General features: G+C 39.4%; 1 protein-coding gene across 2 annotated transcripts in view; it reads left to right on the top strand.

The window, feature by feature from the left end:
• Positions 1 to 18,133, top strand: part of GNB4 (G protein subunit beta 4) — a 59,210-nt gene that overhangs the window by 21,260 nt on the left and 19,817 nt on the right. For both annotated transcript variants that reach the window (XM_047731029.1, XM_047731036.1), the window contains exons 2-6: positions 5,068 to 5,165; positions 12,751 to 12,789; positions 13,644 to 13,750; positions 15,292 to 15,355; positions 17,308 to 17,470. In XM_047731029.1, coding sequence (XP_047586985.1) covers positions 5,109 to 5,165; positions 12,751 to 12,789; positions 13,644 to 13,750; positions 15,292 to 15,355; positions 17,308 to 17,470 — 430 coding nt within the window. In that variant the 5' untranslated portion in view covers positions 5,068 to 5,108. The remainder of the gene's footprint in view (positions 1 to 5,067; positions 5,166 to 12,750; positions 12,790 to 13,643; positions 13,751 to 15,291; positions 15,356 to 17,307; positions 17,471 to 18,133) is intronic.

The following is an 18,133-nucleotide window of genomic DNA, read 5'->3' as shown; positions in this document are numbered from 1 at the left end:
GGCTCATTCTGTACAGTAAGTCAGTATTTTAGGGGGAAATAAAGCAGGCAATGGATACTTCTAGATGGAGAGATGTAGCAGACATAACCCAGTGTGTTATGTCATCTGTAATTGGATCCTAATTTGAACAAATCAGATGTAAAAAGACATTGGTGGAGTAATTAGGGAAATTTGAAAATGAACTAGGTATATTAGCTCCTGAATAATTACTGTTAATTTTGGTAGATCTATTAATGTTAATATGGTTTAATAAATAAATGTCCTGATATTTTTGGAGATGAGTGCTGACATATTTCAGAGTGGAATGTCTTGCTGTCTGTGACTGACTTTAAAATACTTTAGGAAGTGGAGACTCCTGGATGGCTCAGTTGGTTGGTCAGGTCATGATCTCAGGGTCCTGGGATTGAGCCCTGGGTTGTTGGGTTCCCTGCTTCTCCCTCTTCCCCCTGCCCCTCCCCACTGCTTGTACTCATACTCTCTGTCTCTCTCTCAAATAAATAAAATCTTTTAAAAAAATAGAAATTTCAGGGGTGCCTGGGTGGCTCAGTGGGTTAAGCCGCTGCCTTCGGCTCAGGTCGTGATCCCAGGTCCTGGGTTCGAGCCCCGCGTCGGGTTTTCTGCTCAGTGGGGAGCCTGCTTCCTCCTCTCTCTCTGCCTGCCTCTCTGCCTACTTGTGATTTCTCTCTGTCAAATAAATAAATAAAATCTTAAAAAAAATAGAAATTTCAAAAAAATGAGCAAAATCAAGAAAGAAATACAGCAGTAACATGAACAATTTGTAAATCGTATGGTATATTATGGGTGTCCATTATATGGATTTCTCTACCTTTCTCTTTGAAATTTTCCCTAAAAGACTAGAACAATGGAGTAACAATGAGAACTTGAATGTTCTAGAAGAGATTATTAAGGGAAGTATAAGATTACTGAAAAGACAGTAGATAGGATTTAAATCACAGGTGGAGGAATTGGACCAAAGGACAGAAAAGTCAGTTCCTCTATTCCGAATGGAGGGAAAGGAGAATGTGATGAGTCTGTTACGTTTGTATAGTTTTATATATCTATCTGGTGGTAGAAAATTGAAAGAGTTCATGACTGATGGCTTCTGCTTTCTCTGTGATATAGAAGGCAAGGTCATTTGTAAGAGGGTGTGAAAGGTCAGAAGCTTAAAGAGTTCAAAGGAACTGAGGTAGTTGATAGAGTGAAAGTGATGAGTAAAAAGCTATGTAGGTTGCCGGACGGTCTTGAGGGCCCAGCTGAGATGAGTGAAATGAATTTGTAGTGTAACTACCATGCCCTGTTTGGCTTTTTAAATCAATGTTTGGTGGCTTGAGTACTGGCCAAAAGAAAGTAAGTGGTTGAATTCATACAAGGTTGTGGTTTTTGTCTGTTGAGTGTGACAACGTAAAAGGGTCAGGGAAACTAGGGTTCTGGCAACTCATGTGGGTGAATTGCTGGACCTGGAGTCTAATCTGTTGAAGAAGGGGACTCGCAGAGAGAGGATGAAGGAGTTCTGGAGGAGTGCTGCACAGAGCAGTGATTGTAGTCAACCACATGGTATTGTATGCCTGAAAGTTACTAAAAGACTAGATCTTAGATGTTCTCTCTACAAAGAAGAAATGGTAATTGTGTGATGGGACAGTTAACTCTTTGTTAAGCGTATTGCGATATATAAATGTCAAATCACTTTCTGTAACTAAAACTTATACCATGACTTACACAGTGTTAGGGGTCAGTTAGATCTCCATTAAAAGATGAGAGATACCATAAACTCCTGTTGAACTCCTCTCTCTCATGAACCTTCTCCTTCAAGGGCTTCAAAGTGTCTGGGATTTTCACTACTTACAAGATAGTAAATTAGCCTGTTAACTGTTTCATAGATGCTAGCAGATGTGAGACTCCTTGGTCAGAGACCAAGGACTTTATTCCAGCACAGCAAGTAGCCTATCCTGGTGTTGGTTTTTGCTGATTCCCCCATGTTCCTCAGTTCCTATGGGGTTAACACCAGTAGTGGGCCTAGATAGATACCACATGTACATCAGATTTGTGTCGCAGCCCAGAAACACTGAGCTTGGGGAATGTACCACTTTTATTGTAAGTGGAAGCAAACCTCTTCTGTCTTGGCGGGAGACATTGTCTCATCCCTCAAGGTTGCTTGTCCAAATACATCCCTGAGAACCAGCTCCTGTGAGAGCGATTAAGGTCTTATAGTTTGGCAGGCCCAGGAAGAATGTGTAGGGATATTCAGGGCCCATGGCCTCTCCCAGAAGTAACCCAGGAGTGGAGAAGTAACCACTCCATAGAGTGGTGGTGATGAGGGAACTGCTTTCTTTTTGTCATTTCTGTTCATGGTACTCCATCCTTTTGGGCACCCAGGTTGAAAATCTCCTTCATTTGGTGCAGATCCTGGTATATCCTGAATAGCTCTTGCTGGCTGTGTTACCTGAAACTGGATTTGCCTCTTGGTGAGTGTTGAGCCAAAAGGCAGAAGCCAAAGTAAAGGAAAAGGAAAAGGAAGGGTTTACTTGTAGTAAGTAAAAGAGAACAGTGGGTTAATTTTTTTCCCCCTCCCCAAAGCAGTGTCTCGCAGAAGGACAAAATTGGGGAGCTTTTAAGCTAAGGGTGCATATGTATTCGTGAAGGAGCCTGGGCGGCAGGGAATACAGCATGGAGATGAGGTAAAAGTTGTCCTAAGGTGATGGAGTCCAGGTCAAAGTCACCAGGAACTGTAAAAGCAGAGGCCAGTGTCCTCACCTCTCTGGCTCTGGATGGATGGACTGGTATCTTGAGTGCTCAGAGGGTTTAGATCCTCACTGATAACTCAAGAGTGTGGGTCAGGTGGGTCTCCTGGCCTGATGTGGCTGGCTGTTCTCACATTCTTTCCCAAGATGTCTGGGGCCCTGAAATGACTTTTTAAGAGAGCTGGGTCTGTTGATCTTTTTTTCAGGAACCCTTTACTGTTTCTGTTTATAGCTCTGCTGTAGAGAGTCAGTTGTATGTGGGTGGCTATTGGGGTGGAAAGGCAGTAGTTGATGGGTAGGTAAGTGGCAGTTTTGAACACCCTAAAACAGATGAGACCTGTGATGGACCTCCTTTTTAGTATATCAGCAACTCAGTAAGGGCTTTACACCAGTTTTGCATGCCCAGAATTTTTTGGCACTCAGCAAATAAGGAGCATCAGAACCAGAGTTTTTAGGATTTGAGGGCCAGTGATATCTTTGGAATGGTCCAGCAAGGGTAATTAAGGTTGTGAATTTAAACAACCTGAATGCTACTTATCTCATTAGGCAGAATGGTCTTCCAGATTGGCTGTAATCTAACCAGCCTAGTACCCTCTGAGGAACATGCTAAATTGTTAAACAGAACTTCATCAAGAAATGGTTAAGCCTTATAATGATCAAAATTTGCTGGACATTTAGATAAACAGAGAGCTGTATTATAGTAGTAAATTGGACATGGATTATTAGAATGATGTCCGTTCTTCTTACTTTGTAGTTTAATACCATTCCAAGCAATCCTAATTAACTTGTTAACTTGACAAAATAAAGTTAACCCTAATAAACAGATACTTGTACTCTGGTTGAAGTGAATGAAGGATGACACCAGAAATACATTGTCTCTTACTGGAATCAGAGTCTCTCCAAGTGGGAATTTGGAGTTGGGGTAGTCATTTGGATCTCTAATTTTGACCTGAGGAAATAAAAACTGGGTCTTGTGCTTGGAGAAGCAAAGAAGTTATTTTGTAGAAAGGAGAAAACAAATAGAGAAAAACAGGACAGGTAGAGGAAAAAATACTCCCAGTTTTCAGCTTCAGTTTTTTCCCGAGGTAGTAATATTCCTGCCTTTGGGTTCTGTGATTCATCCTAAATCCTTAATTTTTTTTCCTTTATTTATTAAGCTATTTCAGGTTAATTTATTGGAGAGGTGTCTTAGGTGCTAGGGATGTAGCAAAAAAATCGAACAAAGTCCCCTTCAAGGAGCTTACATTCTACCAGGAGAAAACCAACAACAAATAAGCAAATACATGCTAGATGGTGTTGAGTCATGAGGCGGCCATATAGGGTAAGGTGGGTGCATATGGGCTGTCAGCAAAGGTCCCTCTGAGGAGATAACATTGAGCAAAAGTCAGCAAGCAATGAAAATATCAGGGGTAAGAGCGGTTCAGGCCAAGGGAAGAGCAGGTGTAAAGACACTGAAACTAGATCCTACTTAGTGTGTTCAAAGGACATCAAGAAGCCTTTGGAGTGGCTGGAGCAGAGTGAGGGGCAGCGTGATGGATCAGGTCAGAGAGGTGTGTAGGGGATTGTGTAGGGCTCTGTAGGTCAAGGTAGACTTAGGTTTTCCTCTGAATTGGAGTGGAAAACCTTGTAGGATTCAAAGGAGAAGAAAGACCTTTGTTTTAACAAAGGATGACTCAGTTGCTATATTTAGGACAGAGGAGGGCAGTAGAAGGGAGCCCAGGTGAGAGATGGTGGTGGATTAGGCCAAGGTAGGCAGAGTGGGGGTATTTGGGTTTGATCAGGTCCTAGATATTTTTCTGAAGGAAGAACTGGCAGGTTGTGCTGATGGGTTACATGTAGGGTGTGAAAGAAGTAAGGATGACTCCCCGGTGTTTGGCTTAAAGGGTTGACAGCACTGGCTTTCCATTTACTGAAAACAGGGAAGACCTGGGGGTAGAGTGGGGTTCGGCTTTGAAGTATGAACTCTGTGGTGCCTATTAGACATCTAAATGGGGATAAATAGGTATTATGGGTGTTGTCTGAAGTGTCGTAGATGATTTCTCACTGGACTGTATTCTAGTCCTGACGGTCTGTAAATTAGACTTGACTCTTCAACTCAGGATTTCTCTTATATCCTTGGATCACGTTCTCCATTGGACCCTTTCAGTGAGTAATTGAGGTCTGTATTTACCAAGTCAGTTGTTGCCGGATCTTGGAATTGCTAGCTCACTTGAATTACGGAAGGATCAAAGAGAAGTTGTGTGTCAGTAGTTTAAAAAGTAGGTTAATGTGTAAATGGAGACCTGAATCTAGCCCGCTGGGTTTTTGTTTTTGTTTTTGTTTTTGACAGTTGCTTCCACTTGCTGATTTCTGAGGCAAATAAGCAGAAGGATGAGTGAGCTGGAGCAGTTGAGGCAGGAAGCTGAACAGCTACGGAATCAGATCCAGGTAAGAGCGGAGTTTCTCGTTCTGGAATTTTGACACTTCTGTTTAGTACCAGCAATGAATAAAATGTGTTCATTATTGGATCAGTTTACAAATACCAAATGTATGAGTCTTGAAGTGGTCAGTTTGTTTTTATCATACCTCTAAAGTACTCTCTAAAAATCATTCCTAACAAATGTCTGTGTGGATTTAGGACCTCTGTGTCCCTAAGAAGTTAATACTCTAATTACTGTGGAGAGACAAACCTAATTCTTATTCACACACCTGGAATTGTAGCTTGGTTTTTGGTGTCCTGTGATGAGGCAGATATTATCACGTTGCAATACACTAGAAAAATCTGAATCTCTGAAATATTAGATAAACATGAAAAATTATTAGTGGCATAATAAACACATACCTGTCATCTTTTACTCTTGGAAATAACTCAAAACAGTGAAGAACTTAAACAAATACAAGTTCCATCTAACCAGAAAATTAAAAGACCTTTAGAACTTCATGCCAAGAATCAAACAGTAATGCATCAAGATGTGGGAAGACTGAGAGGGACAGTTTTTGCAAAAGTGGCTAGTACTCCTTCAGCAAAAACACCAGTAACCCTCTGGAACAGAGGAAACATGTTTTCTTGGACCAAGAAGATAGAGATAAAAGATGACATATCTATTTTCCTTCATGTTTAGGAAGCCTCTCGGTGAGCAGGGTAGAGGAAAGAGACTGGATTGTATTCTTGCTGTGCCTACTTACTGCAGAGAAAGCAAGGTTTGAAACAGTAGGGGATGCACAGAAGAACTTCAGAACAAAGCCAGGAGAATCCCTAATGACTCGGAACACTGCTGGTCGCCCCCCACGGCCTCCTCCCCCTGCCTGTGAACCTTCTTCCGCAGGAGATGTTTCAGAACTCATCTGATTTGATGACGGAAGAATCAGAAGAAAGAATCAAGCATAGGATCTATACACGGATATTACAAGAAAAGAGAGGAAAGGAACAGGAAGAACAAAGGATGGCTGAAGGACACTCACCAAAAAAATGTGGATACTGACTGGATTGAAATCCTGACCAACCAAATCTCCTTTCAGGAATTCAAGGACGTGGATGATTAAGATGCAAATAAGAACTCTGACTTTGATAGGTCAGGTGTCTGACAAAGCTGTCAAAGGAGGGATTTATTTTGCCTGGGATGATGAGGGAAGGCCTCACAGAATACTGTCTGAAGTAGATGTTGCCAGCACCAGAACGGATTCTCTGCCACCTCTGCTTGGTGTCACTTGCTGCAGAAGCTGGATAGGACTGACAGACTGGCTGAGTGCATGGTCCCATGAGCATGTCATTTAAAAAAATGTTCTCTGTATACACGAGCTTGGATTTTTCTTTCTTTTTTTTATTTTGGAATACATATAAATAAGATCATATGGTATTTGTCTTTGACCTTTTTCACTTAATGCTCACAGTGTCCACCCATGTTGTTGGAAATGGCGAGACCTTTTCTTTTTATGGCTGGATAATACTCTTGTGCATGTGTACGTACCACCTAGGTTTTCTAGTTTTATGGTTTTGGGTGTTAAATTCAAGTGTTTAATCCATCTTGAGTTTATTTTTGTGTCTGGAGTAAGATAGTGGTATAGTTTCATTCTTTTGCTTGTGGTTCTCCAGTTCTCCCAACACCATTTATTAAGAGACCATCTTTTCCCTGTTGTCATAAATTAATTGACCATACACACATAGGTGTATTTCTGGGTTCTCTGTTCCATTGATACATGTGTCCATTTTTTTGCTACTGTACTGTTTGATAACTGTGACTTTGTAATGTCGTTTGAAATCTGAGAGCATGATGCCTCCCATTTTGTTCTTTTGTCTCAAAATGTCTTTGGCTTCTCAGGATCTTCTGTGGTTTCATACAGAGTTTAGGAAGTAAAATGTGTATTTTTGTGGAAAATACCATTCGACTCTTGATAGGAATTGCCTTGCATCTGTAGCTTGCTTTGGGTGGTATGGATTAACAGTATTCTTTCGATCCATGAGCCATAGAACAGCTTCGCATTGATTTTGTGTCTTCAAGTTTCTTTCATCTTTGTTTTAATAGTTTTCCGTGTACAGGTCTTTCACCTCCTTGATTAAATTTATCCCTAGGTGTTTTATTATTTTTGATGCAGTTGTAAATGGGATTGTTTCTTGATTTCTTTCTGATAGTTTTTAGTGTATAGAAATGATAGATTTTTTTTTTTTTTTAGATCTTGTATATATTTTGTATGTCTTGCAGATTTACTGAATTTTTTTTTTGTAAGATTTTATTTATTTTGACAGAGAGAGAGACGGCGAGAGAGAGGGAACACAAGCAGGGGGAGTGGGAGAAGCAGGCTTTCCGCCAAGCAGGGAGCTTGATGTGGGGCTCAAACCCAGGACCCTGGGATCATGATCTGAGCCGAAAGCAGACGCTTAACGACTGAGCCACCCAGGAGTCCCCTGAATTTATTTCGTGTGTGTGTGTGGGGGGGGTCTTTAGGGTTTCCTATATATAATACCATGTCATATGCAAATAGTTTTATTTCTTCCTTTCCTGTTTGGATGCCTTTATTCCTTTTTCTTGCCTAATTGCTCTGCTGAGGACTTCCAGTAATATGTTGAATTACAGTGGGGAGAGTGGGCATCCTTGTCTTGTTACTGATGTCAGAGGAAGAGCTTTCAGCTTCTCATTGTTGAGTATGATGCTAGCTGTGGGCTTGTCATATAGAACTTTTGTTTTGTTGAGGTACAGTTCCTCTATACCCATTTTTTGGAGAGTTTTTCTCACAAACAGATGTTGAATTTTGTCGAATGCCTTTCTGTGTCTGTTGAGATGAGTGTACCATTTTTATCTTTCATTTTGTTAACGTGCTGTATCATTGATTTGTGGATGTTGAGCCATCCTTGCATCCCTGAGATAAGTCTCACTTGATTATGGTGTGATTGTTTCAGTATACTGTTAAATTTGGTTTGCTAATAATTTGTTGAGGATTTTTACATCTGTGTTGGTCAGGGGTATTGATTTGTAGTTTCTTTGTGGTGTCCTTGCCTGGGTGATTAACCAAATACATGGTCGCATGCTAATCTCATCATTCCTCTTAGCAACCCTTTAATGTAGATGGTTTTGCTTTGTTTTATAGCTGAGGAAACTGATCCTTAGTGAGATGAAATAATCTGCCAAGGCAACGTGGCCACTAAGTGCTAGCTCCAGGATTCAGGCCAGGTATATGTATGTTTTTAAAGATTTTGTTTATTTACCTGAGAGAGTGTGCGTGCATGCACAAGCTGTGGGATTGGGGTGGAGGGAGAAGGAGAAGCAGACCCACTGAGCAAGGAGCCAGATGCTAGGTTGGATCCCAGAACCTTGAGCTCATGACCTGAGCCAAAGGCAGACACTCAGCCGACTAAGCCACCCAGGTGCCTCTCAGACCAGGTATATTTTGACTCCAGAGCCTGTGTCCTCCTGGCCCTGCAGCCTGTGCTGACATCCTCTCTGCAGCCTATGTTGTCATAGGAGTCTGGTGGCTGTTCTCTGATGATGTGCTGCTCTTTCCCCCTTCATCGCCCTTTTTTCAAATGGTTTCCTTTGCCTAGGGTTATACTACCTTGGCTCCAGTTTTTCCTCCTATCGACTCCTATCTGTTGAGTCCCAGTCCTCTGAAAAGCCTCACCAGAGTCCTGTCCTTGGATTTAGTCTCCTTTCATTGGAAGGCAGGCCACATGGTGTGGTGGAAAGTGCATGGACTTCAGCTCTTCCTAATCTTGTGGCCTTGAACAAGTTTAACTTCTGTGACTCTTGATCTCTTTGCTGTAAGGTGAGAATACCAGTGCCCACTACGTAGGTTTGTGGAGATCACGTGAAATGACGTGCATAGGACTTAACAGTAAATTATAGCACTTTGGGTTTGTGTTACAGGGTTGTTACAGGGTTGACCACAGCTGGCCTTGTTTTATAGTTCCCTGTGCACATTTGCCTCTGCTGCTTGTACTCAGATGGAAAGTTCTGTGTCCTAATCATTGTTGATAGCTCACCAGCGTCCCAAACACAGTTGCATAGATGCAGGTGCTCACATTCCTCTCCCGCAATTTCAAGTGACCACTTGTATGTACGGTGCCATGTACTGTACCTCTCAGTTTAATCACGTCATGCTGTATTTAAAGGCCCTCCCTTTGTCCCCCTCACTTCTAGAATATATAATCTAACTGTATCCTTCACTGTGGTATAAACACATGACATAATAGAAAGGTATGCAATCTTATGCAGTAGGATTTATTTTAAATTTTAAAAATAAAGGAAACATTCTTCTTTTGTAATTGTTATTTGGAGTGAGAAATATGTCACTTTTGCACAAAGATGTCTTACATTTTGGTGGACAATATGGACTTCAGCCTTTAATTGGGAATCATTTTTTTTAAAGATTTTATTTATTTATTTGACAGAGATCGATCACAAGTAGGCAGAGAGGCAGGCAGAGAGAGGGGAAGCAGGCTCTCCACCAAGCAGGGAGCCTGATGCAGGGCTTGATCCCAGGACCCTGAGCTCATGACTTGAGCTGAAGGCAGAGGCTTAACCCACTGAGCCACCCAGGCGCCCCAAATTGGGAATAATTTTATATTCATTTTATAATGGATAAGTGTCCATAAGAGTAAATTCTTCGGCATGTGAATAGAATCTTTGCATGATTTGCAAGTAACTGCTAATTGTATAATGCTTATATTCCAACGTTTTAATTTTATCAATTTGCACTATTCAGTAATTATCACTTACTGTTTAATTGTACTATTAATAATACAAACCTTCCGTGAGGGCTGACATTTCTGTCTTGTCTGCTCCTATAACTGTGGGCCCAGGATAGTACCTGACACAGATTTTTTTTTTTTTAATTTGAATGACTGGGTTAAGAAAGGTGACCTAAACAAGGATAGTTCATTTTCACAAAGCTTAAAATCAGAAAACTGTTTCTAGAATTTAGTCTTTAACTCCACCACTTTTGGAACATAGATAGCTCAGGCCATTACCATCATTTCTGGAAATTCTTTTCATTGTAGGAAACTGGACTAAATTATTCTTTGCCAAATGAGATTTCTTAACCCACAATTTGACTAAGAATGAGAATCAAGTCATATGTCTGTGTAACTACTTGTGAACATCCTTACATAGAAATAGTCTAAGTGTTACAAATAGGTTGAAAGGCAGCTAAAAAAGGTCGTGTGTTCCATCTAGTCTTTGCTGCAAGCAGAGGCAGGCATTTTTCTTTTGGCTGACTGCGACACACTGCCCATTTGGGGCATTTATTCAGCTACTGTGTGCTTCCTCTTTGCACAGGAGTGCGCTGAGTACTGTAGGGAAAATGTGTTGGAGAGGATAGTACCCTGACCTTTGAGACGAAAAAAATTGTTTAGTAGGAAGAATTGTGCTTCTGATTTTCCCATGTTATATGAATCCTCTCAGTTTATTGAGAAACTTGATTTAAAACATCTTGTTGCTTATTAAATGTTACTTGTTATATCGATTCGTTTCACTGTTCTCTTCTTTTTGATAAGTGTCTTCAGTTTGTGTAAAAATTTAAGCTCTCTTTGAAAGGCTCTTCTAGAATGCTTAAACGTAAACAGCTGCTTACCTGGAAGGACCTTGCTGCTTACAGATGTGACTCCGTATGAGCCGTTTCCTACCACAGAAATTGTTTTCCTAATGTATCCTATCTTTTCCTCATTGGACCTAAAATATTCCTAATTGCATTTACACTGTACACAGATACTAAGCATTTTAAGGAAGTGCTATATATTTATAAAAATATTTCTGAAATGACCTGAGTATGCTACAGATATCCTTCCTATCACCTCAACGTCTAAATGCCAGAACAAACCAAATGGGAATTCTGAACCTTTTTGCTGAAGCTTAGTAACAAATATAACTCTGAATACTCTGGGCCTATTAAATCAACCTAGTTCATTTTTACTCATGGGGATGCAATTTAAAATCTTTTAATCGTAAACCAGAAGTATATTTGTACAGTAGAATTGAGAGTCCCTAAATGAACCCATATATCTAGGGCCGATTGATTTTTTTTCAGTGAGGATAATACGACCATTTGAGAGGGAAAAAACAATCTTTTCAACAGATGGTGCTGGGACAACTGGATACCCACATGCAACAGAATGAATTTGGACACCTACCTCATACCATTTATAAAAATTAACTGAAAATGGTACCTAAATATAAACGGTAAAAGTGTTGAAAATTTTAGGGGTGCCTCGGTGGCACTGTCAGGTAAGTGTCCAACTCTTGGTTTTGGCTGGAGTCCTGCTCTCAAGGTCCTGGGCTTGAGTCAGCTTGAGAATCTCTCTCTCTCTCACCACCCCTCCCGCTTCTCCTGTCTCTCAAATACATAAAATCTTTAGTTACAAAATTTTTACTTTTTTTAAAAACACAAGCTGTTAACCTTTGTGACCTTGGATTCAGCAGCAGTTTAATATGACATGGAAAGCCCAAGCAACACAAGAAATAGATAAATCAGACTTAAATTAAAAACTTACATAAGGACACAGTCAAAAAAATGAAAAGACAACCTACAGAATGGGAGAAAGTATTTGCCAATCATATAACTGATAAGAATCTAGTGTCCAGAATATATAAAGAGCTCCTACAACTCAACAATAATGCAGTTTAAAAAGGGGCAAAAGATTTGGACAATTCTCCAAAGATCTACAGATGGAGAGTAAGCTCATGTACAGATCGATATTCCATGTGAAGAAGATGCTCACCGTCACTAATCATTAGGGAAATGCAGATAAGAACTACAGTGAGAACCACTTCACAGCCATGAAAATGGCTATTAAAAATAATAATACAGATGACAGTGTGGGTGAGGATGTGAAGAAATCGGAAAGCTCATACTACATTCCTGGTGGGAATGTAAAATGGTACAGCTGTTGTGAAGAAAACAACTTGAAACTTGATTAAAGAGCTAATTGCAGAGTTGCACATCACTCACCACTCCTAGGTATATACCCAAGAGAACTGAAAATGTGGATGCACAACTCACAAGGGTGTTCACAGCCTCATTATTCACAAAAGCCAAAAAGTGGAAAGAAATTAAATGTCCATCAGTTAATGGATAAACAGCATGATCCTTTCAAACAGTGGAATATTAGCCATGAGAAGAAATGGAGTACTGACATTTGCTACAACATGGATGGACCCTGAAAACCTACATTAAGTGAAAGAAGCCAGACACAAAATGTCCTATTAAAAGATTGCATGTATAGAAATGTCCAGAATGGGCAAATCCATAGGAAAAAAAAAAGTAAACTAGTGATTACCAGGGAATGAGGGGATTAGGGGGTATTGGGATTTTTTTGTACCTTTGTTTCTTCTTCTAACTTTTCTTTTTTAATGGTAACTTCTGGAATTAGTGGTGGTGGTTTCACAAAGTTATGAATGTACTGACCACTGAATTTTAAATAAAGACTATGTGGTACAGTGAAAGGTGTATTTGTAAGTCTATGTTTTCAATGAAAATAGTATTTTAAGTCCTATCCAGAGATTTCCATATTTAAATGTATTATAATCTTCTTTCTTTACTTCAGGATGCTAGGAAAGCATGTAATGATGCAACGCTTATTCAGGTAAAGTTATTTTTCTCTCCATTCATTTTAGTAATTCACATGAAAGAACTTGATGTGGATGCAAATGATACTCAGATGGTTATTAGTATTTAATAAAAAAAAAAGGTGAGCTCTGTATTTAAAAATATTACAATTTGTCAGATGCTGTACACGTGCTTTTTATTTTTTTAGATTTTTAAAAAAAGATTTTATTTATTTATTTGACAGAGATCACAAGTAGGCAGAGAGTCAGGCAAGGGGGGTGAGGAAGCAGGCTCCCTGCTGAGCAGAGAGCCCTTGTACTGAGCCATCCAGGCACCCTGTACATGCGCTTTTTAAAGCACCCTTGTTTAAATAGAAGACTCTAGGGGGAAAAATATGTAGATTCGTATGTATTTCTTTAGGTAACTTCCGATTCATTTTGATATGCGCTGATTATACTTTTTTTTTTTTTTGTACATCAGCTCTTAGGAAGGTTTCATTAGTTTAATATTGTTAATTCTTATTAAGGAAATATTTTATGTGCTCTACTAGAGCTTGCTTTCTTATAAACAGTTAAAAATATCCATGTTTTACTCTTTTATCATCTACTATTTGATTTTTATCTGTGGCTTTTTTTTTCCCCCTAAAGTTGGAAGGTATGTCTATTCTTAAAAGTTAATAGTCTATGATAAATATTCTCACTGGAAGGTGCGCAAATAGAAACATTCAAAGTCCCTTTTTCTTCAACTTACTGATCCTGTAATGGCTCTGGCATTATTTAAAGCACCTTCAGTTGCTCTAAAGTTGTCTTCTGTCTTATGCCTATTATTTCTGCTTTATTGTCTGAGGTATATCTGAGTTGTAAAGAATAACATTCTTGTTGTTTTCTAAAGATCACATCAAATATGGATTCTGTGGGCCGAATACAAATGCGAACGAGACGTACGTTGAGGGGTCACCTAGCTAAGATCTATGCTATGCACTGGGGATATGATTCAAGGTTTGTACCTGCATTTTTTTTTTTTTTTTTTAAGAGATGCGGAGGGATAGCGGTAGGAGAAAGGTGGGGAGAGGAGAGAGAAAGAGAATCTCAAGCCGACTCTGCACTGAACATGGAGCTCAAGGCAGGGATCAGTTCTGGGATCATTTCCTGAGCCAAAGGTCTAACTGCCTAACCAGCTGAGTCACCCAGGTGCCCACGCCAGCTGATTTTTAAAGAATGTATTTCAGGGTGCATGGGTGGCTCAGGGAGTTAAGTGTCCAACTCTTGATCTCAGCTCAGATCTTGATTTCAGGATTGTGAGCTCAAGAAAATTGTTGCCGCTGCTACATAAATTCCTGCTAATGTTGTTTACCTATAGGGAAGGGATCCAAATGGCTTGGTGACAGGGAGGGGAAGGTGACTTTTTTCCCCCACTGGATAGCTTTTTTAAATATTTTATTTATTTATTTGACAGACAGAGATCACAAGTAGACAGAGAGGCAGGCAGAGAGAGGAAGGGAAGCAGGATCCCTGCTGAGCAGAGAGCCTGATGCTAGATCCCAGGACTCTGGGATGGTGACGGAGCCAAAGGCAGAGGCTTTAACCACTGAGCCACCCAGGTGCCCCCGGATAGCTTTTTTATATCTTTTGAATTTTATATCCTAGTGAAAATTTCCAAAGCAAAACAAAAAATTACAGTTAACTAATAGTTGTTAAGAGTTCATATTTAACCAGCAAACAAAGCTTTCTGCTGTTCAAGCCCAGCCCACTTTTCTCAGCTGTTACACCCATTTCTCACACACTCTGTGCAAGTGGAAAATTCACAGTTCCTGAAACACGTGCTGTATTTTTCTCCTTGTCAATGAACATACCCTCCTCACAGAATTTGGACTTCTACCTTTAGCTTACAGGATTCCATTTTTCAGTATGCATTCTTTTTGGCAAGACTAAACAAGACTCAACAACAGTGTTGATTTTATACCACCCCTCTGACAGTTTGCACTTACTTAACTTACTGTAAACTTGTTGTAAATACCTTCTCTCTGCCTGATGGTAGAGGCCTCAAAGGCAGGAGGCATATCCAGCATCATATCCAGAAAGGCTGCCTTGCCTTCACTGGCTCCCAGTTCAGATTTTTAGGTGGAGTGAAATACGGTTTTAGGGTTATATGTACTCTGTTGTCATTAAGCCTAAGTCAGTAAATAATGAACCAGTCAGCTATTAGCTATCAGAATCTTGAATAAGAACTAGAATGTTGTCACCATAAAAAGTTGAATCATTTTTTTTAAAAAGTTGAATTATAACCAGAGATATTTTTAGTAAAAATGTTTAAATTTAGTAAAATGTTTAAATTTTGCTAAATTCTGTGTCCTACTGAAAATTTTTGGCATGCAGAAAAAAATTTATTTTTTTAAGTTGGGAAGATAATTTTCTGGTATCCAGTTTTTAATTAGAAAAGTATTTTTTTCTTAACTATTCTCTAGTAATGCAGTGGATGACTAACTTAAGCTACTTTTTTCCTCTAAGTGTCAAATTATTTTTGTTTTTTTTTCCTCTAGGCTACTAGTCAGTGCTTCCCAAGATGGAAAATTAATTATTTGGGATAGCTATACAACAAATAAGGTAGGATATCTTAGTCATTCTCTTTAATCTTTTATTTGGGTCTGGTGTCTACCAGTGCTTTCCTTTATTCAGTTATTTCAAACTTAAATTTCCCTCAAAGATAAAATTACTCCATTTATTTTACTCTAGATCCTCTGTTTGGGCCTAATATTTGCTTTTAATAATTAAGCCCTTGTATGTTCCCAAGGACAGTGGTAGGACTATCATTCAGTGTATTTTACTTGAGTCTCCTACTTTGTATTTTAGTATTAGAAAAGGGTGTGCATTAGTTTTACACATGGATGGTTTATTTTTTTAAAGTTTTATTTATTTAAGTACACTCTGCATTCAGCGTGGGGCTCAGACTCACAACCTTGAGATCAGGAGTCCAAAGCTCTTGTGAATGAGTTAGCTAGGTGCCACTATAAATGATTTTTTTTAAATTACTCATTTCCTAATGGGCAACGACCCTGAGGTTTTTATTTCTAGTTGTGGGTAAGCCACGTTGCTACTGTGAGGGTTTTCTTGGATCCGCTGGCTTGCTCAGGAGATGCAGAAGCTTGGAAGCAAATTACGACTTTTTCCCATCTTGGCAAAACCCAATGGTCCTCCTAATGTGTCCACTGGAAGGAATCCATGATGTCAAAGGGTTGAGTGGCAGTGGAAAAGCTTCCACTCAAGAAACTTACACATATGAAATACCTTTTATATTCTGTGTATTTCTATCACTATTTTTATTAAAGATTTAAAATTACTTTTTTTTTTAAAAGATTTTATTTATTTATTTGACAGACAGAGATCACAAGTAGGCAGAGAGGAAGACAGAGAGAGGAGGAAGCAGGCTCCCTGCTGAGCAGAGAGCCCGATGTGGGGCTCAATCCCAGGACCCTGGGATCATGACCTGAGCCGAAGGCAGAGGCTTTAACCCACTGAGCCACCCAGGCACCCCTAAAAATACTGTTTTGTGAAGTAAACAATAACTTCAGCCTGATTGAGATTTTAAAGCTAGCTGAGACAGATTTATGAGTCTTTCTATATATTAGTTGGCCCATCCAGCATGTCTTTCAGCCATATTTTCCTAGAACAAGAATAGTTTTTAAAATATTTTAGGTTTAAGCAAGAGCATAATAGGATTCAACCAGTGTGTTCATTCTCTGGACCATTTAGCCTTGCTGTTCCCATATACCTTAAAGTTTGTCACCTACTTGCAAATGATTGTATTGGGTAATAAAGCATAGCAAACTATTGCCATTTTTAAAATTTGGGTGCAGAGTGTATATCCAGCTATTAGAAGGACACAGTGCCATCTCTCTCAAAGATTTATTTATTTGAGTGAAAGAGAGAGCACAGACTAGGGGGAGAGGCAGGAAGGAGAGGGAGAAGCAGACTTCCCACTGAGCAGAGCTCATAGCAGGCTCCATCCCTGGACCCCAGGGTCATGACCTGAGCCGAAGGCAAATGCTTAACCAACTGAGCCACCCAGGTGCCCCCACACTGCCATCTCTTCATAGGAGAACCATTTTATTTTTTAATTTTTTATGGAAGAACCATTTTAATTGGCTCTGATACTTGCATTGTTTAGTGTCATATTGGAGGAAATTCCTCTTTTGACTACTGTTGCCAGAACAAAAAATTTTAGTAAGTTCTTTAACATTTGCATTTAATGTTTTGAATGGATGTATTTATTAGCATTGAAACATTCTACATCCTTCTCTTAAAATAATTCTTGAAAAAGAATTAAAACACTTAAATCCAAATGAATTGGTGATATATGCTAATGTGCCTATTAGTTTTTCTGTATTATTAGTATTTTATTTTTCATTGTTCATTTAAACCATTGCATTTTTAATTTGGCTTATTTTTAGTTAGATGCATTTAATTTTTAGTCATATTTGCTTCATTGTAAATCAGTTTGAAAAATGGACTGTTTTTGTAATCTTAGTAATAGTTTCTGTGTTATATTTGTTGTACAGATGCATGCTATTCCTTTGAGATCTTCCTGGGTGATGACCTGTGCCTATGCTCCGTCCGGTAATTACGTCGCGTGTGGAGGGCTGGACAACATCTGCTCTATATATAACTTAAAAACCAGAGAGGGAAACGTGAGAGTGAGCCGGGAGTTACCGGGTCACACAGGTGAGCTGCACTAAATACTGTCTTTTCCTACCAAATAGGAGGACTCCTGAGTGAGCCAGTGAGCTAGAATGTGTGGCAAATCGTGCTCAGCTGCTGAAGGTTGAATGTTTATCAAGTGAGAGTAAAAATGACTATGAATCAGCAAAGCACTAACTTTAAAGGTCTACAAGTGATGACTGTAACCTTATTTTTCTTTCAAAAATAACACTATTTTATGACAATGACAGATCGATTGCAAAAGATTCAAACAATAAACCCCACAAATACAGGGGTGCTTGGGTGGTCAGTCATTTAAGCGTCTGACTCGTGATTTTGGCTCGGGTCATGATCTGAGGGTAGTGAGTTCAAGCCCCGTGTTGGGCTCCATGCTTGCCACGGAGCCCATTTTAAAAAAACCAAAAAACATAGTTCTCTGTTTTCTCTGCCACCATATAACAGTTATGGGATTTTGGCATCTAAGTTACGTAACTGAAATGTGTATTAGATACATAGTGAAAAATACGTCATAAACGTGAGAGTACATTGCTTGGTTTGCCAGGGTGCACACCAGAGAATGTATTTGGTTTTCAGTGTTAATAAGGAATTTATTGCCGCTCCAGGCTTCTGCCTCTCTGAATTCTTGGTAGTACTACTTGATGATGCTTTTCATAAAAATCTCTAATA

Source organism: Lutra lutra, chromosome 1 (assembly GCF_902655055.1).
Source record: "Lutra lutra chromosome 1, mLutLut1.2, whole genome shotgun sequence".
NCBI lineage: Eukaryota > Metazoa > Chordata > Mammalia > Carnivora > Mustelidae > Lutra > Lutra lutra.
This window is presented reverse-complemented; position numbering and strand designations above follow the sequence as displayed.